The 27,909-nt window shown below is 48.0% G+C and overlaps 1 protein-coding gene across 1 annotated transcript; it reads left to right on the top strand.

Annotated features, from left to right (window-relative positions):
* The first annotated feature begins 21 nt into the window (after positions 1–21).
* On the top strand, positions 22–27,719 carry ST8SIA2 (ST8 alpha-N-acetyl-neuraminide alpha-2,8-sialyltransferase 2). Its single transcript, XM_060282500.2, has 6 exons — positions 22–433; positions 16,245–16,307; positions 16,962–17,084; positions 19,132–19,389; positions 20,893–21,186; positions 26,288–27,719. Exons 1-6 carry the CDS (start codon positions 324–326, stop codon positions 26,571–26,573), a joined length of 1,134 nt encoding a protein of 377 aa, XP_060138483.1. The 5' UTR covers positions 22–323; the 3' UTR covers positions 26,574–27,719.
* Positions 27,720–27,909: the final 190 nt, after the last annotated feature.

The following is a 27,909-nucleotide window of genomic DNA, read 5'->3' as shown; positions in this document are numbered from 1 at the left end:
TCACTCATTCTCTCCCCTCTCAGTGTCAAGAAATCTTGGAGAGGAGGAGGAGGCGGGTCTGTCCTGGCTGGTCCCTTTCGCGAGGATGAAAGCTCAGCTTCCCAGCCTGGGGATGCAGTAGGCGGTGGCCCCCGAGAGAAGACGGAGCCCTCAACTTGTAGGCAGCGGTGTGTGTGAGGGGTGGGGCGTTTCTTTTAAGGGAGATCTTCAAACTCCTGCGCTCGGGACCTTCTTCGCCTCTGGACCGGCAGAGGAGGCGGCGAGGCGCCCCGGCGGCTGCAGCCGCCCAGCCGAGTCTCCCTCTCTCCCTGCGCCCCGGAGCCATGCCTTCGCCGCCGCCGCTGCCCTGCCGGGGCTGGACGCTGGCGCTGCTCACGCTGCTGGTGGGGATCCTCATCTTCGCGGACATCTCCGAGATCGAGCTGGAAATCGGGTAAAAAAGAAACAATGGAGCCGGGTTCGATTCCCCCGCGAGTCCTTGCGCTCTGATCCAGGTGGCTCTTGTTGTGGGGGGCGCGATTGGGGGGGGCTAACGAAAAACAGTTTGGGAGAAGCAGGGGGCTTGGAGCCGGGCTGGAGTGGCGGAGTGGGGTGGGAGATCAAGCTCTGATTTGGTTCGGGCAGGGGGCGTGGCGGAGGGGGGCTTCTAAGGTAGGGGACACTTTTAGCTCGGGAGTGGCTTTCCAAAAAGAGGGATCGTTGCGAAATGGTGCTGGCGGGGGGGGGGGGGTTACAAGGAGAAGGGAAACCTCTGCCGGGGCGGGGGGCGTTGCGGTTACAAAGAATGTTTTTTCTCTGGGGAAGGAGGATGAAAAAGAGGGGCGCGATGGAGTGGAAGGGGGGCTGCAAGAGAAGGAGTGGGTGGGCTGGGCGAGGGGGGGACTCCGGAGTTTCTTTGTCTCCGCGCGCGCTGCCTGGGCTGCTAGAGCTCTCAGTAGCGAGGGGGGAGCGCTTTCGCTCTAGCCTCTCGCCGACCGAGCCCCCAACCCCTGTACCGGCCAGCGCGGGGTGAGGTTCGAGGGTGGGGTCGGGCTTATCAGCTGCAGTTGTTGGGGGCTGGGGGGGTTAAGGAGTCAATCGATGAGGGTCTTGGGGAGATCTGGAAAGCGGGAGAGGAGAGGGGGGCGTGGACCGGCTGGAAGTTGGGGGGGGGGGAGAAACGGGAAATGAGAAAGCTGCCTTGGATACCATCTAGCTCAGTGCTGTCTGCCCTAACCGGCAGGAGGGGGAATTCCTAGGATCTTCTGCGTGCAAAGCAGATCCTCCGCCACTGAGCTCTGGTCTCTCCTCTGGGACACAGGAGAATCTCATGTCTTATTTTGATACTGTAGTTACAAGCTTAGTGGATCAGGGGGATGCTGTAGATGTAGCATATCTTTATATCAATAAGGCTTTTGACAAATTCCCCCATGATATTCTTGCAGAGAAGCTGGACAATTTATTGTTAGGTGGATTTGTAGGTAGTTGACTAACCAAACCCAAAGAGGACTCACCAAGGACTCCCCATCATCCTGGGGGGGGGGGGACCTGACAAGTGGGATGCTGCAAGGTTCTGCCCTGGACATGGTGTTGTTCAACAGTTTTATAAATGACTTGGATTAAGGAATTGAAGAGGATTTGCATAGGACACCAAATTGAGAGGGGTAGCCAATTTGACAATAGAGAATAGAGAAGTAGAGAATAACAATTAGCAGACCTTTAGAAGGCATCTTAAGGCAGCCCTGTTTAGGGAAGCTTTTAATGTTTGATGGATTTCTGTATTTTAATATTTTGTTGGAAGCCGCCCAGAGTGGCTGGGGGAACCCGGCCAGATGGGCGGGGTATAAATAATAAATTATTATTATTATAAATTATTATTACTATACGTCAGAAGACAGAATCAAGATTCAAGATGACCTTAACAAATTGGAGAACTGGGCCAAAAGTAACATATGACATTTCAATAGGGACAAGTGTAAGATTGTACAGTTAGGCTGGAACAATCAGATGCCCAAATATAGGATGGAAGACACCTGGTTTGCCTGTAGTACATGTGAAAAGGATCTAGGGGGTCTTAGTAGACAACAAGCTTAACAAGAGTCAACAGTGTGATGCTGCAGCAAGAAAAGCTAATGCAATTCTGGGCTGCATCAACTGAAGAAATAGTCCAGTTTAAGGGAATTAATAGTACCATTATATTGCCTTCATCAGACCCCACTGAGTACTGTGCCCAGTTCTGGGCACCACAATTTAAGAAGGATATTGGCAAACTAGAACTCATGCAGGGGAAGGCAACCAAGATGATCAAGGGTCTGGAAACCAAGCCTTATGAGGAACAGTTGAGGGAGTTGGGTATGTCTAGCCTGGAGAAGAGAAGACTAAGAGATGATGCAATAGCCGTCTTTTAAATATCTGAAGGGCTGTCATGTGAAAGATGGAGCAAGCTTGTTTTGTGTTGCTCCAGAGGAGAGGATCCAAATGGATTCATGTGACAGGAAAAGAGATTCCAACAAAACTTGAGGAATAATTTCAGATGGTAAGAACAGTAGAGCAGATGATCTGGGAAGGTGGTAGACTCTCCTTCGCAGGAGGCTTTTAAACACAGCTTGGGTGCCCATCTGTTAGGGTCTTCTTAGCTGTGATTCCTGCATTGCAGGAGGTTGGACTAGATGAAGACTGGGGTCCCCTCCAGCTCCACAGTTTTCTGATTCTATGAACGATACAGTTGCTCCTCTAGTTCAGCATTGCCTACGCTGACTGGCAGTCATTCTCCAGGGTTTCAGGCAGGGGTCTATCCCACCAGGCCAACCTGGAGACCCCAGGGATTGAACCTGAGACCTTCTGTGTGCAAAGGAGATGCTCTGCCACCGAGCTACATCTCTGCATCTTGGGATAGGGACTTGTAGAAGGGCTGGTTTCATGCAAGAAGTACTGAAAAGCTCCAGGTTTAGCACTTGAGAAATGTTGGAAGTTTAAAGTGGGAGACATGGATCCACCCCACTCCATTGACAACCAGGGGCAGCGGCAGCGGCAGTGGCATTGTTGGCAAAGCTGGAAAGTGTTAGGCATCATGCTCAGGTATAGGTAAAAGGTAAAGGACCCCTGGATGGTTAAGTTCAGTCAAAGGCGACGATGGGGTTGCAGCACTCATCTCGCTTTTCAGGCCAAGGGAGCCACCGTTTGTCCACAGACAGCTTTCCAGGTCATGTGGCCAGCAGGACTAAACTGCTTCTGGCACAACAGGACACCATGGTGGGTGTCAGAGTGCACGGAAATGCCGTTTGCCTTCCCACCACAGCGGTACCTATTTATCTACTCACACTGGTGTGCTTTCGAACTGCTAGGTTGGCAGGAGCTGGGACGGAGCAACGGGAGCTCACCCCATTGCATGGATTTGAACTGCCAACCTTCCGATCGGCAAGCCCAAAAGGCTCAGTGGTTTAGACCACAGCCCCACCCACATCCCTCAGGTGTATCTAGTAGGGAGGCAATAACCATTCATTACACTTATCTTTTTTCTGCTCTAGTGCATGTGATGTGGATAGAAACCTGCCCCCCTTTGCAATGGTTCTTCCCTTCTCTGTCTACCTACCCCACACTTGCAGAACCCAGTCTTGGTGTTTGTTTTGAAGGGAATGTCTTAAGAGGAGACACCAGTGCCCCAGGGCAGGTACTGAGTGCAGTTCTCTCAATACTGAATAATAATTTCAGATCCACGTTCTTTAAGTGTGCATTAAATGTATGGTGCCTTTACGGTGCCACCACACACACCATACATTTAAAGAGCATTGCTTCCCCCAAAGAACACTGGGAACTGCTAAGGATGCTGGGAATTGCAGCTCTGCAACACATCAATTACAGTTCCCAGCATTCCTTGGGGGAAGCCACATGCTCCAAATGTGCTATAAATGCTCAGATGCTGCTTGTAGGTTTCCAATTGGGGCAACTGGTTGGCCATTGTGAGAATAAAGGTGAAGGGACCCTTGACCATTAGGTCATCGCGGACGACTCTGGGGTTGCGATGCTCATCTCACTGTACTGGCCGAGGGAACCGGCGCACAGCTTCCGGGTCATGTGGCTAGCATGACTAAGCCGCTTCTGGTGAACCAGAGCAGCACACGGAAACGCTGTTTACCTTCCCGCCAGAGTGGTACCTATTTATCTACTTGCACTTTGACATGCTTTCGAACTGCTAGGTTGGCAGGAGATTGTGAGAATAGGAGGCTGGATTGGATAGGTGGGCCTTTGGATGCAGCTGGGCCATGGGCGTAGGCAGGGGGGGCAGGAGGGGGCAATTGCCCCCCCTAGAAGCAGGGCCACTGGCCAGCCTGCCCCACTGCCCGCCCGGTGCCGTCTCCCTTCTCCCTGGCTGGCTGTGGGGCGGGCGGCGGGAAAGCACCAGAGCCGCGCAAAGCGTTTGGCTGGCTTTCCCTCCCTCCGCCCCACAGCCAGCAAGGGAGAAGGGAGACGTCCCTTCTAGCCGGCTGGCTGTGGGGCGGGCGGAGGGAAAGCCAGGCAACCACTTTGCGCGGCTCTGGGGCTTTCCCTCCACCTGCCCCAGTGATTGCAGAGGGGGAGGAGGGGATCGGAGCAGCCCGATTTCGGGCTGATCCTGGCTCCCCCTCGTCCCTTCCGATCGCGGAGGGGGAGGAGGGAGTCGGAGCAGCCCGATTTCGGGCTGATCCTGGCTCCCCCTCGTCCCTTCCTATCGCGGAGGGGGAGGAGGGAGTCGGAGCAGCCCGATTTCGGGCTGATCCTGGCTCCCCCTCGTCCCTTCCTATCGCGGAGGGGGAGGAGGGAGTCGGAGCAGCCCGATTTCGGGCTGATCCTGGCTCCCCCTCGTCCCTTCCTATCGCGGAGGGGGGGGAGGGAGTCGGAGCAGCCCGATTTCGGGCTGATCCTGGCTCCCCCTCGTCCCTTCCGATCGTGGAGGGGGAGGAGGGAGTCGGAGCAGCCCGATTTCGGGCTGATCCTGGCTCCCCCTCGTCCCTTCCTATCGCGGAGGGGGAGGAGGGAGTCGGAGCAGCCCGATTTCGAGCTGCTCCGATGTGGCCCCGCCCCCGCCCCTTGGCCCCGCCCTTGCTCCCCGCCCCTTGCCCCCCCCTGATTTTCATCCTGGCTACGCCCCTGAGCTGGGCTCTTCTTATGTTCTTATGGACTTGAACTCCATAGCCCCCAGAGGCTATTTGGGGACATAGGAAACTGTCTTGTGCTGATTGAGACCATTTGTCAATCTAATTCAAGATGACTTCTGAACACCAGTTGCTGGCAATCCCAAAAGGGGAGAGCGGCTGTTGTGCTCAGGTCCTGCTTGCAAGCTTCCCACTGGGGCATCTGATTGGCCACCATGTAAAAGGGATGCTGGAGTAGACAGTTCTCTGCCCTAAGCCGCAGAGCTTTTCTTCTGTTCTGCCATTCTGGAGAAAAGGGTTGGGTGGATATCTGCCATCCAGGTCAGGGATGGGTTTGGCAAATAGTCAGGGCGGGAGGACAGAAGTTTCTCTCCACCTCTGCATTAGATGTTGCTGTCACTCTTGCCTTAGACTGAGTAGAGGATAAAATGAAGAGAGCTCTTCCACTTTCCTATTATTCCTATTATTTCCTATTATTCTGTGATGGAGCGTGTGGTCCTGATTAGACCAAGGAGGGAGGAGCACACCATCAAGTTGAAGGGGAAGCTGCTAGTCTAAATACAGGTGGAGCAATGTGTAAAAATGTAGTTCTCCGACTGTGCCATGAGAAATCAATCACTTAATTAAAGACTGTTGTGACTCCAGAATAGCCATTGATGCAGCAGACTGTCTGCTGCATTTCTGCACAAAACACCACTCCGAGCCCACCTTCTTTCTTCCAATTAGGAAGCACAACCAGAGCAGTTTCTTGTGCAGGTATCCAGGAGGTGGACTACATTGCAGGTGAGTGCTCCTTACTCGCCCTAACGAAAAGGTACACCTTTAGAGGTGCAATTGTGAAAAGTCCCTCTAGATATAAATCAGAAGGGAAGAGTCTCCGAAGAAAATAGGGACATCCTAAGGAAAAGCGGGATATTCTGGGATCAGATCAGAAACCTGGATGGCTTCTGTAAATTTGGGACCGCCCCCGGAAAATAGGGACACTTGGAGGGTCTGAGATTTGGTACTTGCCAAACTGGAATGGGATAGGACAGAAGAACAGTAGAAGAGTCCTCTTGGATCAGGCCAATGGCCCATCCAGTCCAGCACCCTGTTCCTTTTTTATATATTAAAAAATACATTTTTATTTGATTTTCCAAAACATGAACATACAGCAAAAACAATTCCCAATCTAATTATTGAGATTACTCTGAATCTCCTGGCTTCCCCCCATCCCTTCCGTAGGTCCTTTTGATTCTATTTTCAACTGCGTATCAATACTTCTCCAATTTTTCATCTTCCTAGGTTCTATTACAAGTGTGTTTAAAATCCTGTTAAAGTTTTACAATGTTTACAATGATTTTGTATATACATTATAAACATTTCCCATTCTTTTTTTAAATTTCGTGTCTTCTTGATTCCTAAGCTTCCCAGTTAGTTTTGCCATTTCAGCATAGTCCATCAATTTGATTTGCCATTCTTCCTTCCATCTCTGGGCTCAGTTCAACACCCCGTTCCAATCAGATGCCCCAATGGGAAACCTGCAAGCATTACCCGAGCAGAAGAACCCTCAAACAGCAAAATGGGGCACCCCCCCCCTGATTCCAGATAACTTCTTCATTGAGCATGACATTGCATCGAGCATCACTCCACGCTTCCCAGGGCATTTTTTCCATCACTTTCCTTATCACAAAAAGTCCAATCTTTTAGGGAAGTGAGTTTGTGGCACAAAAACCTCCCAATCAGCTTTAATCACACAACCTAAATTTGTCCATGTGTGGTTGAATCCCACTTGAAAACAGTGACAGCCTGGAAACAAGCTATACTGGAACTTTATTGAGCATTTGTGCTGATTTGATTCTGTGGCAGTCATAAGACAATGAACACTCACCTGGTATTCATCCTGATTTGCTTGAGGGCTGTTTAGTCATTAGTCCCATTAATAATTTGCTCATACTATACTTTACAGCAGATTTCCCTATCATTTTTCAAGCCGCCAGAAGTTAATTATTCTTTTTAATGGATTTGTTGCACCATTTGTTGCACTTTAATTGTGCCAACCTACATCTACTATAGGGACACGGGTGGCGCTATGGGTTGAACCACAGAGCCTAGGGTTTGCCAATCAGAAGGTCGGCGGTTCGAATCCCCGCAACGGGGTGAGCTCCCGTTGTTCGGTCCCTGCTCCTGCCAACCTAGCAGTTCAAAAGCACGTCAAGGTGCAAGTAGATAAATAGGTACCGCTACAGTGGGAAGGTAAACAGTGTTTCTCTGTGCTGCTCTGGTTCGCCAGAAGCGGCTTTGTCATGCTGGCCACATGACCTGGAAGCTGTACGCCAGCTCCCTCGGCCAATAATGCAAGATGAGCGCGCAACCCCAGAGTCGGTCACGACTGGACCTAATGGTCAGGGGTCCCCTTACCTTTACATCTACTATAGGCACTTAATCCCTCCCACAAAGCTGCGAGACTGTGGAGATGGCTCAGGTTTTTAACCCTAAATCCTCCAGAGGGTTCTCCATAGAAGGCTTTGGTCACAATGACTGGGGAGACTGTGATTTTCCAGATGTTTTTGGACACCCGTCAGCGCCTGTCAGTGAAGCCAAAGGAGTTGTAGAGAATCATAGAATCACAGAACCATAGAGTTAGAAGGAACCTTGAGGATCATCTTGTCCAGCCCTCTGCAATGCAAGAATATGCAGCTGTCCCTTATGGGGATCGAACCTGCAACCTTGGCGTTATCAGCACCATACTGAAAAATCTGGAGGCCCAGGAGTTCTCTATGCCTGGAAACTTGGGTCATCTAAGGAGAAGCAAGGCATCACTTCCCCATCCAAATTTCTGCCCCTCCCCCCGAGAAAAATCACATTGTGTCCTAATCATTCCTCTTTATCATGAAATCAATTAGGCACTAGAGAGTGCCTTAGGAAGGGTGCCCAGTTTCTGCCTGGCACACAGCTTGTGGTTATTTTAATCCCCCCCCCCCACAGCAACAAAAATTAATTCACCATCTCCTTCCTACACCAGGATACAGTGTGAATGATGAGGTGCAGGTGAGGGAGGCTATCAGAGGGATAATAACCTGCTTTTGAATTAACCAGGAGCAACCACTGGAAGAGACAGGGATGAGATGTGAAATGGGCCGGTGGCCTGTTCTGGTCTGGCGGTCCCAGTGTAATGACTATCATGTCAGGCTATATTTATGTATAAGATGCTGGTCTCCCTCCCCCCCCGCCCCCTCTGCTCCCTGCCCCCACCACCAGCCATTCTCAGCAAGCAGACCTTTTAGACCCCACTTTCCACACACTCCCTCTTTGTTTTCCTGTCTTCTTTCTTCTCTTCCCTCCATGTTTCCTGAGGGATCCTTAGAGGCAAGGATGGGGAAGAAATTCAATCCAAATCCATCTCCTTTGCAGTTTCTAAAGCACTACACAAACCAGAACGCAGCCATTTTGCAAAATTCGGAGGTACGCGAAATTTCGCGTACCTCCGAATTTTGCAATTGTATTTCTTGCGTACAACAATGCATGTACAGGAATAAAGTGTTCTTTACTGAGTCAGACCACTGGCCTATCTAACTCAATAATATCTACAATGATTGGCTTGTGACTTTTTAGCTTTACTTGGAGATGCAAGGGGTTGAACCTGGGGGTAAATGTGTTTCAGTTCTCTTATTGCTTCAGAGAATGAAAATTAGGTAGTTTCACATTAAAATGTGAATTCCTGTGAACCAAATTTCTCCCCATCCTTACTTCTGAGCAGTAGTATTAGATTGGTGTATTTGTATCTGGTCATCACAGAACAAGTGAACTTGGAGCTGAATAAACCGCCACACAAACAGATGTAAAATGCCAATTCTCCCTAGTAAATTTCCCTTTAAAAAGAAAGATAAAATTTTAAAATGAGATGAAACAAAACGAATGCTTGCAATTCTGAATACAATTATGTAAAACCTAAAGGCTGTGGTGCTAATTAAAGTCACTTAGCGGCATACTTGTCTGCTGGCGAAAGGTTTGCCATCAGCAGAACGTGGTTGCGCACAAGAATGCATAAGCGGGTTTTCTGGTGACTTTGCTGTGCAGTAAATTTCGCAATCTGTTGTGCAACAAGTTCCTTCTAGCACAACTGTTGCTTTGAATTCCTCTGTCACTCAGCATAAAAACTCGCCCGTCCAATAGAGCAAGAGACTTTGTGCTAGCAGACAGAATGTGGTGGACACAGCCCTGAATGAAGAAAACCAGAAAACAAGCATAATATTCTGAGTCTCCGTGGTAGGGTATGGATTTTTGCACTATAAAGCCATCCACCCCAGTTGTCTAAACCTGAAAGTTATGAGTAATGTTGCCTTCCTTTCAGGGCATAATTTGAACTACAGGGGGTCTGTCTCCTGACCCTCCTCCTCCTCACATGGTTCCAAGGGAAGAAGGAGAAGTTCTGTATAGCTACAGCGAAAAGCAATTCTTGACTTTATTGGCAGAGACGTTTCTAGAATTCACTGCCGTGGCTTTGAAGAACTGTTTGGCTCCCCAGAGAGTACCTGCTGTTTAGGAGGAGAGCTTTTTTAGACACCTCGTTGCCAGGCTGTGACAACGTGAGCAGATGAGACCTTTAAACATTGATGTGTGAGATCTCAAGTTGTCTTGGCGAGACAGGAATATGAGGTTCCCCTTGTCCTGGGCAGGGGAGATCAAGTTTGGGGAGGCTGTGCTCAAATGGGAGATCCCTTCACTCATGGGAGACACAGCTACTCTACACCCCCTTCAGTTATCTTCCACCCTCATCTCCCATGACATCTAGTAACACAAAATGTGTGACAGGACATAACTGGTTTTGCTGCTCCGGGAAGAGGCAGCCCAGGAAGTAGAGCTGATCAGGGTTGCTAAAAATGTCCCACAGCCATGGGATGGAGAAGCTTCAAAGCCAGGAGCTATGTGAGGATAGGACTTATGGGAGAGTGATCCTCTCTACAAATACCCATGTTATTCTTTGTACAGTCTGCATCCAATTTGCATACATATCCGTGGAAAGAATTAACATAATTTAGACAGAAGTACAACACATTGTACCTTGCAGATCGTGAGCAGGTGAATTATACCTGTTCAGATCATATCCATTGTAATAAAAAATAATGTAATAATTTATTACTTATACCCCTCCCATCTGGCTGGGCCTCCCCAGCCACTCTGGGTGGCTTCCAACACAATATTAAAAACACAATCAAACATTAAAAACTTCCCTAAACAGGACTGCCTTCAGATGTCTTCTAAAAGTCAGGTAGTTGTTTCTTTCCTTGACAGCTGGTGGGAGGGCGTTCTACAGGGCGGGTGCCACTACCAAGAAGGCCCTCTGCCTGGTATATTTAAAGTGTATATTTGAAGCATGTGCCCCCCACCCCGGTGAAGAATCCTGGGAACTGTAGTTTGTTAAGGGAGCTAGGAATTGTAGCACTAGGGGACAAACTACAGTTCACAGGATTATTTGAGGGAAAGCCCTGTGTTTTAAATGTTTGCTGTGGATGTGACCAGGTGCTGCTAACTGCTGGGCAACTGCAAAGGTTTCCACTCCCTTCATAAAGGTTGCGAATCTTTAAACCACATATGGATCAAACAGTTGTTACTGGCTGGGGATTCACTCCAAAACATCTGGAGGGCACCAGGTTGGGGAAGGGTGCCCTAGGCCACCTGTAAAGCCAAAGTGGATTCACCCCCCCCCCCTTTGCTCTTTAGCAAACAAAGGGCCCTTTCTCCCGGATTTCCTCTCCCTGGGACTGGCAAACAATAAAGAGATATGAAAGTGAGCTCCCTCTTCCCAAGGCCACTGAATGGCTGTGCACATAAAGATGAAAGGTCTGGGTGGAGATGCAGGGGGAGGGCAAGGGGAAGAAGAATCTGCCAAGGAAAATGATACACATGAACCAGCAGGGTGGATTCGGCTCCTGCCCGCAGCCTTGGGAAGATGGGCATCCGACTGTGTCTCAGAGTACTTATCAAACACTTAGCTCCCTGAAGGAGGAATGGCAGAGATTGAAAATGATGTGAGGTGTCAAGTACAGTAGAAAAGGAGCTACACATGGGCACTTAGTTTATTCATTTGTCTTTTAAAAATATTGGGGACCTGAAATTTGATTTAAAAAAAAAATCTAAATGGTTCACAACAATTATACATACACAATAAAAACCACAGGTTTAAGATCATCAGCTAGCTACCACAGAAACTGTTTAACTTGTTTGCATAAGCCTGAGAACAAATAAAAGTTCCCAGCAAAGGTTTAACTCGAAGTCACCTGCTGGATCTGTATTGACAGAGCACTAATGGCTCCATTTCTTGGGGAAGCAGACTTGGGAAGCAGCGAATGACACGCCTTATATCAGTGATATAAGGGTTCAGGGGGTTCCCTAAGGTATCCTGGACCTAACTTGTTCAGAGCTTTGTAAATCGGTGCAAGGACCTTGGCTGTGGGCTCAGTAGTAGATGGGCAGCCAAGTGCAGATGTTTTAACAACGGCGTCACATGTTGTCGGCCAGGTGCCCCCACCAGCAGTCTGGCTGCCTGGTTCTGCGCCAGCTGGAGCTTTCAGGCCCAAGGGAAGCCCCACAGAGAGTGCATTGCTGTAGTCCAGCCCCAAGGTTGCCAACACATGGAGTATAGTGTACATGTCCACCAGGACCTGTGACCCTCCAGCTGTTCTTCAACTCCAATAGCCTTCCCCTCCGTGAATTTGTCCAATCCTCTTTTAAAGCCATCTATGTTAGAGGCCATCACTGCCTCCTGCGGGAGGGAGTTCCAGAGTTTAACTACGAGCTGCAGGAAGATGTACTTTGTTCCGTCTGTCCTGAATTTTCTGGCCTTTAGCTTTTTTGGATGTTCATGGCTTCCAGTGGTATAAGAGAGGGAGGAAACTTATCCCTATCCACTTTCTCTATGCATAATTTAATAAGCTTCTAGCATGTCACTTCTTCCTCACCATTTCGAATGCTGCAACCGTTCCTCATCAGGAAATCACTTCATCCCCTTCATTATTTTGGTTGCCCTTTCCTGAACTTTGGCTGCCCTAAATGGTCTCTCCAGATTTAGGTTACAGCTACAATGTACATTGAAAGTTCTCTTGCCACTTTCCCCAGGCTGACAAGGAACCATTGGTAAGCACTCTTCAGTCAACCACCAACACAAGTCCATCTAACAGTAACATTGTCTAGCCCACATTTTAGCAGCTTCTCCACAAGAATATCACAGAGGACTTTGCCTAAAGCCTTACTGAATATAAATATGTTACATTCACAGCATTCCCCTGGTCTATCAAACTTGTAATTCTCTCTCTCTCTCTCTCTCTCTCTCTCTCTCTCTCTCTCTCTCTCTCTCTCTCTCTCTCTTTCCTCTCTCCTCTCTCTCTCTCTCTCTCTCTCTCTCTTTATATATATATATATATATATATATATATATATATATATATATATTACACACACACATATATATATATTGTTGTCGTTTAGTCGTGTCCGACTCTTCGTGACCCCATGGACCATAGCACGCCAGGCACTCCTGTCTTCCACTGCCTCCCGCAGTTTGGTCAAACTCATGTTCGTAGCTTCGAGAACACTGTCCAACCATCTTGTCCTCTGTCGTCCCCTTCTCCTAGTGCCCTCAATCTTTCCCAACATCAGGGTCTTTTCCAGGGAGTCTTCTCTTCTCATGTGGTGGCCAAAGTATTGGAGCCACAGCTTCACGATCTGTCCTTCCAGTGAGCACTCAGGGCTGATTTCCTTCAGAACGGATAGGTTTGATCTTCTTGCAGTCAATTCTTCGGTGATCAGCCTTCTTTATGGTCCAGCTCTCACTTCCATACATCACTACTGGGAAAACCATAGCTTTAACTATACGGACCTTTGTCGGCAAGGTGATTCTCTGCTTTTTAAGATGCTGTCTAGGTTTGTCAGTGCTTTTCTCCCGAGAAGCAGGCGTCTTTTAATTTCGTGACTGCTGTCACCATCTGCAGTGATCAAGGAGCCCAAGAAAGTAAAATCTCTCACTGCCTCCATTTCTTCCCCTTCTATTTGCCAGGAGGTGATGGGACCAGTGGCCATGATCTTGGGTTTTTTGATGTTGAGCTTCAGACCATATTTTGCGCTCTCCTCTTTCACCCTCATTAAAAGGTTCTTTAATTCCTCCTCACTTTCTGCCATCAAGGTTGTGTCATCTGCATATCTGAGGTTGTTGATATTTCTTCCGGAAATCTTAATTCCGGCTTGGGATTCATCTAGATCTAGTCCAGCCTTTCGCATGATGAATTCTGCATATAAGTTAAATAAGCAGGGAGAATATATATATATATATATATGAGAGAGAAATAAGATTAGTCTGGCATGACTCGTTTTTCAGAAACCCAGCCTGGCTCTTAGTAACCATAACATCCTTTTCATCCTTTTCTAAGGGCTCACAGGCCACCTGTTTCATTATCTATTCTTGGACTTTTCCTGGCTTGAATGTCAAGCTGACTTGTCAGTAGTTACCTGGCTTCTCTTTTCCCCATTTCTGAAGATGGGGACAATATTTGTCTGCCTCCAGTCTGCAGGGACATTACCTGTTCTCCAATGATTCTCAAAGATTATAGACAGGCTCTGAGATTACATCTGCACATTCCGCGAATACCCTTCGATGCAGTTCAAAGCAGCTAGGTGTTTCCTTACTGCCTCTTTCCCTATCTTGGGCTGCAGCTCCCTCTCTGCATCATTTATTATATTATCACCAGGTTGGGCACTGTTTTCCTTTTGGGAGAAGGCAGAGGGAAAGTAGGTGTTGAGCAGTTCTGCCTTATCTCACTCGCTCAATAACATTTCTCCTTTTTTCTCACACAGAGGAAATAGTACTTTCTTATTCTTATTCTTATTCTTCCTCTTGCTCTGAGCATAGCCAAAGAAATCTCATGATTATTATTTTTAACCTCTCTTGCAATCCTGGGCTCTAGCCCACCTGACCTTCTCCCTGCAAGTGTTGGCTAGTCGTGTATACCCTTCATTTGTAATTTTCTTATTCATCCCTTCTTAACTCTCAGCTCATTCATAAATTCTTTATGCAACCACACTGGTTTCTTTAGATGGCTCCTACTTTTCTTTTGCACTGGAATTGCTCGCGAATGTGCCTTCAGTATTTCACCTTTAAGAAACTCCCATCCATCATGAACTCCCTTCTCTTGGAGCATTTCTGACCACAGGATCTCACCCAGTAGTTCTTTAAGCTTTTTGAAATCAGCATTCTTAAAGTCCTAGAGTGCACATCACACTACACTCAGCTTTCCCTTTCCACTGCATACCGAATTCCAAGAGGACACAATCACTTCCTCCCAAGTTTCCCACTACTTCCACCTCACTGAGCAGTTCAGGGATCAGGTCCAAGGTAGTTGATCCCCTTGTTGCTTCTTTCACCTTCTGGCTAATGAAATTGCCAGCAAGGCAACTGAGGAATATGTTGGACCTTACATTCTTGGCAAAGTTTTGTTTCTAACAGATATTGGGGTAGCTGAAGTTTCCCATGACTGCTATAGCTCTCCTTTTTGAATGTTTGGTCATCTTGGAAGGTATCATCCAAGTTTTCAGTCCGGCTTGGAGGTCTATAGCAGACCCCTGCAGTAAGGTCACTGTCGTTTCCCTCTCCTGTAACAACCTTTACAGCCTCCCCTTCCAAGGATTATTTGTGGGAAGCCATGCCTGTTAAAGATGTGTGCTGCTGCTTTAGATATATGATCTTAGAGGCAGTGGACCTCTGAATATCAGGTGTTCAGGGTGGTGGTCAAGCAATAGGAGGGATAGCTGTGGCTTCCAAGCGCCCTAGTCAGCTTCCCAACAACATCCAATCCAGTCACTGTTGGATACTGGAGTAAGGTACAAGGTAAAGGTAAAGGACCCCTGGATGGTTAAGTCCAGTCAAAGGTGACTATGGGATTGCGGCGCTCATCTCGCTTTCAGGCTGTGGGAGCCGGCGTTTGTCCACAGGAAGCTTTCCAGGTCATGTGGCCAGCAGGACTCAAGCACTTCTAGTGCTTGCTTTGTGATCTATTTATCTACTTGCACTGGCATGCTTTCAAACTGCTAGGTTGGCAGGAGCTGGGACAGAGCAATGGGAGCTCAGCCTGTTGCGGGGATTTGAACCGCTGACCTTCTGATCAGCAAGCCCAAGAGGCTCAGTGGTTTAGACCACTGTGCCACCTGCTTCCTGTGGATACTGGAGTAAAGGGGCCCTTAGTAGGGTGTCCACATAAGCATCAAGCCGCCAAAAGGACACAGATGTACGTGTGTGTGTGTGTGTGTGTGTGTGTGTGTGTGTGTGTGTGTGTATTACAGTGCTTCTCTTCTAGGAAACAAATGGCTCTGGTACTGCATACCCTTGAGGTCCCCTTGAAAAAAAAGCACCAATTATACATATTATATAATTGCAAATGTTAATTTATGCAATTGCATGTGTGGTGTGTGTGTGCATATTAATAAGCATATATTTATATGCAGGCTTAGAAAGAATTACTATGGTCTGTGTCCAGTGTTCTCTGTCTTCTAGCAAGGACTCTCAGGCTAAAAAATGGAAGCACTTTAATGTTGCACAGCAGAGTCATCTAATGCAACTGTTGTGCTGGCAGAAACCTCTTGTGCAACAGATCACACAATCTACTATGCAACAGAGTTACCAGCAACCTGCTTCTCAATTCAATTGCACAATGAAGTTCTGCTGGTGCAAAACATTTCGCCAGCTGGGCAGGTAGAAGTGGCTTTCATTTTGTGCTATCTTAGAGACAACCCTGTAATTTAAGTAGAAATACAATCCATTTCTGCCTAATGAGGAAGCTGGTGACCAGGTGACAGCTGGGCTGGCTGGGCTGATGGAGGATAGCCACCCATCACTTCTGGAGTCTACCTGCTAAGGTAAATATTTTATTGTGGCCAATAGAATTCTGTAGAATTCGTGGGAGATATTTAATTACAAGAAAATGCCCCCCATCACAAAGTGTGGCTTTATCTTATGCCCTGGAACCTACACATGATATATAAATGAAAGCTTCTAACTTTGGAGCCCTCTAGACAACAGCAAAGAGGAGATCACACCGACGGTTGAGCAAAAGCTTTGCGAAAAGGCACCAGTTTGATGAATAATGCATTTCCTTTGTCCTGTAGGAATTCTGGAAGCAGGGGTGCAATCAGATCGGCACTGAGCAGCTTACATGGCAAACCAAATAGGTTCGTGAATTGGATGTTGTGTTCATTTGTGCTTTGCTTTAAGAGGGCTATTAATCTGCTTCTCTCTCTCTCTCTCTCTCTCTCTCTCTCTCTCTCTCTCTCTCTCTCTCTCTCTCTCTCTCTCTCGTACACACACTCATGCTCACACATTCTCATGCATATTCTCTCTCCCCCCCCCATCTTTTTCTCTTTTGTGTGGGATGATGCTCTTTCAACTCACCTCATAGACACCTGTTCCTTTCCTGTTCTGCTGCAGATTTTCTTAATCATCCCTCTGTTCACCCAAAATCGTCCACCTCTCCCGCAATACTCTCCTATCTCATTACCACCAGCAGCTTGTAGTCATTGAGCCTGATTGGGCAGAAAGCAGGGAGACCAACAGTAAGTGGCGCCAGAGCCAAACAATTCTAGCTTTGCCCCTCACCTCGCTGAGTTCCACAAGGGTTGTGTACACACTATATCTTTAAAGCACGTGATTTCCCTCAAAGGATTATGGGCAATGCAGTTTGTTCAGGGTTGCTGGAAACTGTAACTACAGTGCCCATAATTCTTTTGGGTATCTTGGGAAATCTTGCTGGAATCTGTGTTAATGGATCCTGCTCTTTTTCTTCCACTGCCACCACCTCTCCCTTTCTCTCTTTTTCTCCTCTCCAGAGCCGAAGTGCTAATAAATGGCTCCTTATCTCCAGCTGTTGTTGACAGAAGCAATGAAAGTATTAAGCACCATCCAACTCCATCCAAATGGGAACACAACCAGACTCTCTCTTTGAAGATCAGGTACTATCTAATTTCTAGGAATGGGCACATCAAAATCCAGTGTTACAAGATCGGATGAAAGTTTGACGTTTGGTTCGAGATTTTGCCGTATCTACAGACTTTTTCGTTTGGTTTAGTTTATTCAGTTTGTGCATCATTTCACACAGTCAGCAGAAGGCTTGAGGCCATTTACGGAGAAAATACAAAAATACTTATAAAGAAGACAAGCACTAATAACATAACAGAAAAGCAATAAAAGCATTCATCCACAAATATCACCCAACAACATAAAACAACCGCTCCACCCAGATAAGAATCAGTTGACCCATAATTGATCTCAGTTATTCAAAAAAATATTCAAAAAATATTAAACTCCGTTGTAGCAAAGCTCGGTATCTATTTGGGAATTTACAAACTTGGCAGATTCTCTGGAATCATAGAATTGTAGAGCTGGCATGAACCCCAGGGATCACCTAGTCCATGGGTAGACAAACTAAGGCCCGGGGGCCGGATCCGACCCAATCGCCTTCTAAATCCGGCCCGCAGACGGTCTGGGAATCAGCATGTTTTCACATGAGTAGAATGTGTCCTTTTATTTAAAATGCATCTCTGGGTTATTTGTGGGGCATTGGAATTCATTCATTATTATTTTTTCCAAAACATAGTCCGCCCCCCCCCACAAGGTCTGAGGGACAGTGGACCGGCCCCCTGCTGAAAAAGTCTGCTGACCCTTGATCATTCTAGTCCAACCCCTTGCAATGCTGGGATCTCAACTAAAGCATTAGATCTACAAGCCAGGTTGTTTTGAGTTTGGGCAGCGTTACTAGTAATTCCAGATAGAGCAGCAGTAGGGAGCTGGGGGCCAAAGTAGAAAGAGTACCATGGGAAATGAGGACTGAGGATTGCCGGTGCAGCATCTAAGTCATGAAGCCGCCAGTTCAAATGTCGTCTCTGCTATCAACTCAGTGGGCAGCCTTCAGCAAATCCCTTCATCTCAGCCCCCCAGCGGGAGGTAATGCAGCCACCAAGGTGGTTGATGTAAGCAGTACGGAGTTAATTTAGATGTGAGCTGCTTGGAACACTCGCATTATAAATTCCAAACAGCATCCTCACTATTATTACTGTGAAATGCCTGCCGTCGTCATCATGAATGGGGTTTGTGCACGCATGGTTTGTGTGTGTAAAGAGATCCGTCAAGAAAACGATGCTTTTGTGCTGCCTATGTGACAGCCTTTTAGTTAAATATAAAAATGTTTGTTTGTTTGTTTGTTTATACACTATCCTTTTGCCCCAAAGACTTGGAGAGTGGCATACAAAAGATGTCAGGATGGGATGGGGAACCCGCAACCTTCTAGATGCAGGCTACTGATGGCTCCATGACAGAGGACCTTCAACATCACAACCATACCATTAAGACAGCACAACCATAGCATCAAGGCACAGCTTCCATGGGAGGTAGCCAACGTGGTGCCCTCCAGATGTAGGTGAACTGCAGCCCCCATCACCCAGCAGGGCCAGTGGTCAAGAATTATGGAAGGTGCAATCTAGGAACATCTGGAGAACATCACATTGGTTACCCTCTATTACATAATAACATAAACCGTGCAGCAACGCTGCAAGAAATGGCATTACTCAAGTGTGATGGTCCCTGCGCCTGGTCTTCTTTCCTTGTTGTGTCCGCAAGCTACGTAACTAGCTGCATGACTCTGAAAGGGCTATAGCTGCAGAAGGTCCCTGGTTCAATTCCAAACATTTCCATACACAGCTGGGAAGGTCCCTTGTCTGAAACCTTGGAGAGCTGCATCTAATCAGTGTCGGTCAAGGCTGAGGAACCTTTGACCCTCCAGATATTGTTGGACTACAATTCCCATCAGCCCCAGCCCGCATAGGCTATAGTCAGGGATGACGAGAGCTGTAGTCCAGCAACAGCTGGAGGACCAAAGGTTTACCAACCCTGATGTAGACAATGCCAAGCTAGAAGGATAATGATTCTGACTAAGTTGAACACTTCCTCCTATGTTCCTAACTAGACTTATTGCCTTCCTCCCTCCTTTTTTCTTATAAAAAGAAAGCACATCTTGAAGTTTTTGGATGCTGAAAAAGACATCTCAGTGCTCAAGGGAACTCTCAAGCCTGGGGATATTATCCACTATGTGTTTGACAGAGACAGCACAATGAACGTTTCCCAAAACCTCTACGCCCTCCTGCCCAGGACATCACCACTGAAAGGCAAACACTTTCAGACATGCGCCATTGTGGGCAACTCGGGCATCCTGTTGAACAGCAGCTGTGGAGAGGAAATTGACGCTCACAACTTTGTGATAAGGTAATGGTGGTTTTCAAGAAGCAGCACTCGGCTTTGAAATTCAGCTTTGAAGAAGGCCCTTCTCTTTAAAATAACCCCAAACCAAACTTTGCATCTCAACTAGGGGTGGAGGAGAAATCCAATTCTGTTTGCATTTAAATGAATCGTAGAGTTAGTAGAGGACCCCCCCCCCAAGGGTTATCTAGTCAAAGGCAGAATCAATTAGGGGATTAGACAAATTCATGGAGGATAAGGCTTTGAAGGCAGTAGTGTAGTGGGAAATTCAGAAGTGCATGACAGTCACAGCCACTCCCCCCCCTCACAACCACACCCTTTCTAAATTGATACTGCCTGCCAAAGTCATACACAGTAATCTTATGACAGGTAGGTAGCCGTGTTGGTCTGCCATAGTCGAAACAAAATAAAAAAATTCCTTCCAGTAGCACCTTGGAGACCAACTAAGTTTGTTATTGGTATGAGCTTTCTGAAGAAGTGTGCATGCACACGAAAGCTCATACCAATAACAAACTTAGTTGGTCTCTAAGGTGCTACTGGAAGAAATATTGTAATTATACAATAATCCTATTAATAATAATAAGAGGTGCATTGTGTAGAGGTGCATCAGTGCAGATCTCCATGTGTTGCCTTTCAGCAACTTTCCATGCAGATACATGAGTAAATGATTTCCAGTGCTCCAATATCTTCTTTCAGAGTGAATTAATATGTGTTTTCCTTGACGTTCCATTGTATGTAACAGAACTTGCCACCATTCTCTCAAAACAGAAGCCCCTTGTGTTTTCATTGTTCCTAAATGCTTCACTTCAGGGCCTATGGTGGCTACAAAGCTCTCCTTTCATACTGACTGGGCAGCTCTAGGATGCTGGGGGCAGGTACCCTGATAAAGAAATAGCAAAGGGTCTTCAACCTCCAAGGACCCCAGACCACTACACCACTACATGAAGCCTGTATCACCTTCACAATCAGACAGAGCAGCTGCTTGGAAATTTGAGCAGAAGAATGCTATTGTGCTCATGTCTTTTTTGTGGGCTTCCCACTTGGGCCATGTGGTTGGCCGCTGTGAGGATTGAATGCTGGACTAGATCTTCCATGGTCTGGTCCAGCAGGACTCTTCTTGCCTTGTTCTTAACTTCTGTGGGTTGTCTGTATGATTTTTACACAATGGGAAAGCAATGGGGGCTGGGGCGCTCCATCCCTCCTGTGGATTTAACCAGTGCTTCAAGATAAGACTGTGACCATTGCTGACATGCTACACAGGGAGGTGGGATTCCTTGTCCAAGTGCCACGTTCTTGGCTGGGCAACCTCCTTTTGCCCATGGCCTCATGCACCACCACCACTCCTGACATGAAACCCGTAGGAACTTTCCCAGAAAGGAAAGGGTTCAGGTCAGAAAGGGGTTTTCCTTGCCAAAAAACAGACCCATTCCTTGATCGTTTCAGACCCTCTTTTGGTGCCTGCTCTAATGTCCCCTTCCTGGATGTGTGCCCTGACATTTCCCCTTCCAGGTGCAACCTCGCCCCGGTCCAAGAGTACACCCGGGACGTGGGGACCAAGACAGATCTGGTGACCATGAACCCATCGGTCATCCAGCGTGCTTTCGAGGACCTGGTGAACGACACCTGGCGGGAGAAGCTGCTCCAGCGCCTGCACAGCCTCAATGGCAGCATCCTCTGGATCCCAGCCTTCATGGCCAAAGGAGGCAAGGAGCGCGTGGAGTGGGTCAACGAGCTCATCCTCAAGCACCGCATCAACGTCCGCACCGCCTACCCATCCTTGCGGCTGCTGCACGCTGTCCGAGGGTAAGGAGCTCGGCGCCCCAGGCCAAAAAGGCATTCAGAATTTGGCACTTGGGCGACATGCAGAGCAGCTCCTGGTGGTCTTTGTCTTTAATGCTTTAGTGCAGGAATGTGGGGTGGGCAGCAATGGAGGAAGTCTCTCTGGCACCTGGGGCAGCATGCCCAGGGGCGGGGTAAACCACCCATAGGGACGGGATGGCCCGTGCCTTCCCTATGGGCACTGCATGTCCTGTGCCATCCTGTCCCTATGGGCACCACGCATCCCCTCCCATCCCTATGGGTGCCGCACACACCATGCCACACAGGGCGCACAGCGCCCATAGGGACATCACGGGGCCCACAGCACCCTTAGGGACGAGGCACACCGCGAGGCCTCAGCCGCCCTACAGCAGGCGGGGAGGCAGCTGGCGGACAGTGCGGAGCCTGTGGGTGCTGAAACGTGTGGTTTGTGGTGCTGCAGGCTCCACGGTGAGTGCCGCTGGCCATTTTGACACACACACCCTGTCATGGTGGCACCTGGGGCGGACAACACACACACACACACCTTTCTACACCCCTGGGGGTGGGGAACCTCAGGCCCTGGGTTCAAATCCGGCCATCCAAGCATCTCTATTCCCCAGGCCACACCTCTTCTCTCTAGGCCACGCCCCTCACAGGCTCTGCTTTACAAAAATAAAACTCCCCTTCATTGCTCTGCTCTCCTTTGCTCTGGCCCTGCCTACTCCTAGCACGTGGCCCTCAACAGGTTGTTGAGAAGGGAATGCAGACCTCAGCCCATAAAAGGTTCCTTACTCCTGCATTAGCTTGTATTTATCTGAATGTGAGCAGAGATGCAGAGAGAAAGAGATGCTTACGTTTCCTTGTGGGCTGTTTTACTGAACAAAATCATCAGCACCAGCTGTGTGTCGTCGTCGTTTTAACGTGTAGGGGAATACATACTAGCTTCACGTATCTTTCCCCCCTGCTGGAAGATAAAGCAGTTTGAAGGGGTACCTTGCTTGCATGCTTGCTTGTTTTTGATCAGCAGACAAACAGCCTGCAAGGAAAAAGTGATGCCCCTCTTCCCAGGCCATCCTCTGGTGGCACCGATCAAAGACGAAGTCCCCTGCAGAGGCATCGCAGTTAAAACAAAGCCTGCCTCACATCTCACAACATCAGGGAGGACGCTCACAAATTCAGTTTTGAGAGATGGCTTCTAAAAACTGTACGCCGTTCAGAGCCTTCAGCGTAACGGCATATTCTGGGGGTTTTTTTGTTTCATGTTCAAATGTCATGCTTATTTTAAACAAGAAAAAGAGAGAGCTAAAAACCAGTGCAAGGGTAGTTCTTCATGAGCTATATTTCTATGTGCAGGGAGGTTTGTTGGTTGGGTTAGAAAAGGGATGTGCACACATAGCTCCATACTCACCGTACATTTAAAGAACCCTGGGAGCTGTAGTTTACCCCTCAAAGAACTACAATTCCCAGCACCCTTGGCAAACTATTAGGGAGGGATGTGCTTTAAATGTATGGTGTTCCCTGGCTCCTATACCAAGCTAAATAGCATGTTTACTCTGACTGTGTGGATTGGCACTCAATTTTGATGCACACATATATGCATGAATTAATCTCTGTGTCATCTATGGTAGGAGATACAGGTGGGGATTTCGACCCTTGGCTGTGGCTCTTCTCCTTGTTGCCAATGCAAGGAGAAGCAGAAGAGGAATCACAGCCCATTGCAAAGCCTGAATGGCTCCAGAAACACACATAGCAGAACCTACTAGCCCACAACAGGTGGACTTTTGCTCTATCTGCCAACAGGAATGACACTGTCATCAACAGGAGAGGGAGAGAGAGAGATTCCATTTTGCAGTAGGTTTAACCCAGGGCCGGATTTAGGTTTGATGAGGCTCTAAGATACTGAAGGTAATGGGGCCCTTTATATGTCCAGCTGTCCTTTGTCAACAACAAATTGTTGCTGTTTTTTGTGTTGAATATACAGTATGCTATATGGTAATTTATGGACCTAATAGGTATCTAAAGCCATTTGCACATGCAGAATGTAGGCACCCTATATATAGCAATGAGCAAACCAGTGATATTTTAGGGAGCAGGCTAGCAGGCGGGGCTGATTATTTACATCATACTTACACAACACAAAACACTGTTGCTGTATGTAGGTTTTATTTTATTTGCTTTTTATCTTATATTTTGGGGGGAAATTCCCCTTTACATTTTTGGGGCCCCCAAGAGAGTGGGGCCCTAAGCTATAGCTTGTTTAGCTTATACGTAAACTCGGCACTGGCTTAACCCTACATCTCCACAGCAAGGAGAAGGTGGGTGGGTGGGTGGGTGAACCGGAAGGGGGGGAAAGGGTCTCTCACTCAAATCTGCTCTTTTCCAAGCTGTAATTAAGTGGATTTCATGAAAGAAGCTTTGCATATCAACTGGTTCTTAAACCTATGCTTGCATCTGTCGCCTCGTGCCATAAGCTATCAGCCAGGTTTGCTGCAATTTGGAGTGGATCCCTGGAGGTGCCACCAGGGCAGACAAGGTGGAGGATGAGCAGAATTGGATCTCCTTTTCTGACTCATCCTGAGCCAGGAAGGTAGGGGGCCAAAGTGTAATTGTGCAGATCATGGTAGGGATTGAGCAGGATTGGCAACTCTTTGTCTCTGGGAGGGGACCTGTGCCTTTAGGCATTGCCTAGCAGAAATTCAACAGCTGTTGGATTTTGGGGGCCGCGAAAGCCACATGGGCTATGCCACAGGGAGAAGGAGGGGGAGGAATTGGTGACAGCGGGGAAAATTCTTGCATCTAAATTTGGAACTAGCTGTCCAGCTGACAAATCTTCTGTGTACATTGTCCGTCAAGGGGTTGCTTTTCTCTGCTTGTTTGGTTTTCCACCCATAAAACGGTGCCGCAGGCTAGCAGGTCAGATGGCGAGAGAAGCGCAGAGGGCTTGTCTGTTGCAAAGACACGTCCGTGCTGTAATGAATAAGATGGGAAGGCGGGGTGAGGAGAGCCAACAGCTGGGGCTGGGAAGAGCTAATTCAATTAGAAGCTCCAAGCCACGGACAAGGTCCATGCTTGCAGCCAAAAAGGCAGCAAGAGGACCAGCTGTCTTTTGTGCATGTATAATATGTCACTCTGCTCCAATGGGGAGGGAAGGCAAGAAGGATGCAGATGGATGGTTGATGACTACACAAGGCTGCTCCTTTGCACCCAAGATGCCATGGCATCCTCCTGCCCAGGTAAAAAGGGCCCTGAGAGATCATCCCATCCTATCCCTTCTATGCCCAGTTGACCAGTGCACTCTCCAGGTGAGGGTCTAAGAAGATAAGAAGAGCCTGCTGGATCAGGCCAAAGGCCCATCTCATGCAGCATCCAGTTCTCACAGTGGCCAACTAGATGCTCACGAAAGCAGGGCCTGAGCACAACAGCACCTCTCTCCCCATTTGTGCTTCCGAGCAACCGACAATCTTGCCTCTGACAGTGAAGGTAGAACAGGGTTTCCCAAACCTGCGTCTCCAGCTGTTTTTGGACTACAGTTTCCATCATCCCTGGCCACCGCTCTGCTAGCTAGGGATGGTGTGAGTTGTAGTCCAAAAACAGATGGAGATCCAAGTTTGGGGAACTCTGTGTCAGGGGGATTCCCTACAGGGAGCCTCCCCCAGTCATCCTGACCAGCACTTCACCCAGGAGGGAGAGATGAGGACTGGAGCGGTATGGAGGGAGGGCTCCAAGATGCTGCTGAGCCCTTGCACCGACTTTAATAGCAAGGCTGATTAGTGTGGCCAATTTGGCGGCAACGGGGGAAAAATAATTACAATCTTCCTCAAGACAGCCTCCCTTCCTAATTAAAACCTGGAGTCTCCAGCAGCAAAAGGTGTGCCATTGATGTGGCATCCCACATGCACTTGAGGCACCTTCGTTTGGATTTGCGAAATTAATTAGCTTTTGTTACAGTCCTCAGCTGTTTTGCAAAACAGGAGAGAGAGCTGTGCTTGGCGCCTACATGGACAGTTTCAAAGCTGACCTGAGTGTGGAGAAAGAGATAATGCAGCAATTTGTTCCTCATTTAGAAGCCTGCCTAGCCAGGATATTTCCCCTCCCCAATTCAAACATTCTGCCCTCAGTGCTCCCTCAAGGAATCCTGCAACTAAGGAGGGGCAAATCTGTCAATTTCTCATTTTTCCCAAACTTGAGTTCAATTTTCCACAGGTCCACATCAGTTTGTGATTAATAAATAAACAAATCCTTGTGATCATTCTCCAGCATTTTAGTGCAAATTCCTCCTAACACACACAATTTTCTACACGCTTTTGCCTAATATAATCATTTTTGCAATGTTTCTCATATGCACGCATGCGCACACACAGTAGTTACGGTACCCTGTATAATGCATTTTTGTTTGTCATTTTCACTAAGAGATGCATTTATCCCAGTATATGCATTGTCATACAAATGATTTGGCTGAAGAACTGTAACTGCAAAATTTGGAGGTGTGCACATTTTGAAGAATGGCTGTGTTTCAGATCGCATAGAGTTTCAGAAAGTGCAAATGAGGTCAATTTGAATCAAATTTCTTCCCTGCCTGGGAGTCCCCATCCATCCTTGCCTAAAAGAGACAGATTCCCAGGAAATACAGAGGGAAGAGAAGAAAGAAGAGGGTGGACTGAGATTTATAGCTCTGTGTGGTCAGCACCCTTAAACTGCAGTTCCCAGGAGTCTTCTTGACTGCTGAAGTTGTGTAAGAGCGCTTTAAATTTACGCAGTGGATGTGGCCAGCATTTTCCTTTTGTCTGTCCTTGACCCGCCGCAGTTCACGTTCCTTGTGGTGTAGTGGTTAAGAGCGGCAGACTTGTAATCTGGTAAACTGGTGAACCGTGTTCGCATCTCCGCTCCTCCCCATGCAGCTGCTGGGTGACCTTGGGCTAGTCACACTTCTCTGAAGTCTCTCAGCCCCACCCACCTCACAGAGTGTTTGTTGTGGGGGAGGAAGGGAAAGGAGAATGTTAGCCGCTTTGAGACTCCTTCGGGTAGTGATAAAGCGGGATATCAAATCCAAACTCTTTCCTTGGGCGATGAGTTCCAGCCTTCTTTTCTCTTTTTCCCCTCCTAGGTATTGGCTGACAAACAAAGTGTACATAAAACGCCCAACCACCGGACTGCTCATGTACACCCTGGCCACTCGCTTCTGCAACCGGATCCATCTCTACGGCTTCTGGCCCTTTCCTCGGGACCAAGACCAGAAGCCCGTGAAGTATCACTACTACGACACACTGAGATATGGCTACACATCGCAGGCCAGCCCTCACACCATGCCCTTGGAGTTCAAAGCCCTGAAGGCGTTGCACCAGCAAGGAGCCTTGAAACTCACTGTGGGGGAGTGCGAGGGGGCCACGTAGGACGGGGTTTCGGGGGGACCCACTTTCCTAGAGGCTATGCCCCATGGGAGGAAGGGGGAGGGGGAGGCACAGATGAGCAGCAAGTGGTGATGGTGGTGGCAGTAGTGGGATTGGTTTTCTTTGTTAACGTCCAGAATGAGGAGATGCATGAGACCTGTATCCGGGGCACAGGCTGTGCTCTACCTCTGATGGTGTTGCTGTTTGGTGTTGGCGGGTGGAACGTGAGGAACAGGACTGGTGAGAGAAGCGGCCCCAGGCAAGGGAGAGTGACTGGGTGCAGAAGGGGGTTGGTACTTAATGGCAGCCTCCCCCCCCCCATCCCACAAAAAAAAAAGCACACCAAGCTTGGGAAGTCACTGTGGTTTGTGTGGGTACTTTAGCGTGAGAACTAAATGTTAGGCCAAGTGTTGTGAGTTGGTAGGTAGGGCCTGTTTGGCCAAGAAGCCAGACGTCTGGCTCGTATTGTGTTCTTGGCTTAGTGGTAACAAGGGGGGAATAGGGTGGGGGTTAAACCTTAGATCTGCCTGAAAAAGCAAAGGCAGGAGGGGAGTGAGGAGTAGCAGCCACGGCCGGTTCTCCAAGGGCATCAATCCAAAAGACGCCGACTGAGCTTCTCCCCCTTCAATCTGCGACTATTTCTTAAATGAAGGGGGTGCCCTTTGGTTTCCGGAAACCGCTAGAGGTTCTCCAGCGTCTTGCTGCAGAAAGGCAAACCGGAGATCCTTGGAAACTAGATGGCTGGGTTTGTTGACATTTCTACAGGAAGAGAAAATGCCAGGGCCTCAAGAAGATGTAATGTGGCTGATGTAAAATAAATTCACACACACACACACACACACACACACACACACACACACACACACGGTTGAAGTGGACTTAGAAAGGCCGCTTGGTTTTCTTTCCTTTTCTATCTTTCTTAACAAAAGTCGTTGGGATGTAGTATGTAGAAGGTGCCTACCGAAAGTAGTTGGTGTCACGAGTTCCAGCATTTAGAAGACTTGAGGTGGATTTGAACTCATGGCCGAGTTCTTTAGCTGAATCAAACTGCAGAGTTCAAAGAAACAAGCTGAATTTTCCAGATCACCCAAGTGACTGCTTTGCTGTGGTCTAGCTGATTTGTTATTAAACCAGTTATTTTTAAGTCACTGTTGCCTTCTGTTTCTTCTTGTAGTTCTTTATTAAAATGTTGGTATGCCATCCTCACTTACAACAATGACTTCTTCCCTCTGTTTAGTAAAAAAAGGTACCGCTCCGGCGGGAAGGTAAATGCCGTTCTGTGCGCTGCTCTGGTTCTCCAGACCGGAAGCGGTCTGTGGACAAACCCCGGCTCCCTCGG

The sequence above is a fragment of the Zootoca vivipara genome, chromosome 13 (genome assembly GCF_965207765.1).
Source record: "Zootoca vivipara chromosome 13, rZooViv2.hap1.1, whole genome shotgun sequence".
Taxonomy (NCBI): domain Eukaryota; kingdom Metazoa; phylum Chordata; class Lepidosauria; order Squamata; family Lacertidae; genus Zootoca; species Zootoca vivipara.
The sequence above is the reverse complement of the archived record's forward strand: the minus strand, read 5'-3'. Positions and strand labels throughout refer to the sequence as shown.

Excerpts from the sequence above, each read along its gene's own strand:
- ST8SIA2 (XM_060282500.2), top strand. The coding sequence starts at position 324 with ATGCCTTCGCCGCCGCCGCTGCCCTGCCGGGGCTGGACGCTGGCGCTG. Across the intron at positions 17,085-19,131 it reads ACTCTCTCTTTGAAGATCAG|AAAGCACATCTTGAAGTTTT; the intron begins GTACTATCTAAT and ends TCTTATAAAAAG. Across the intron at positions 21,187-26,287 it reads CTGCTGCACGCTGTCCGAGG|GTATTGGCTGACAAACAAAG; the intron begins GTAAGGAGCTCG and ends TTCCCCTCCTAG.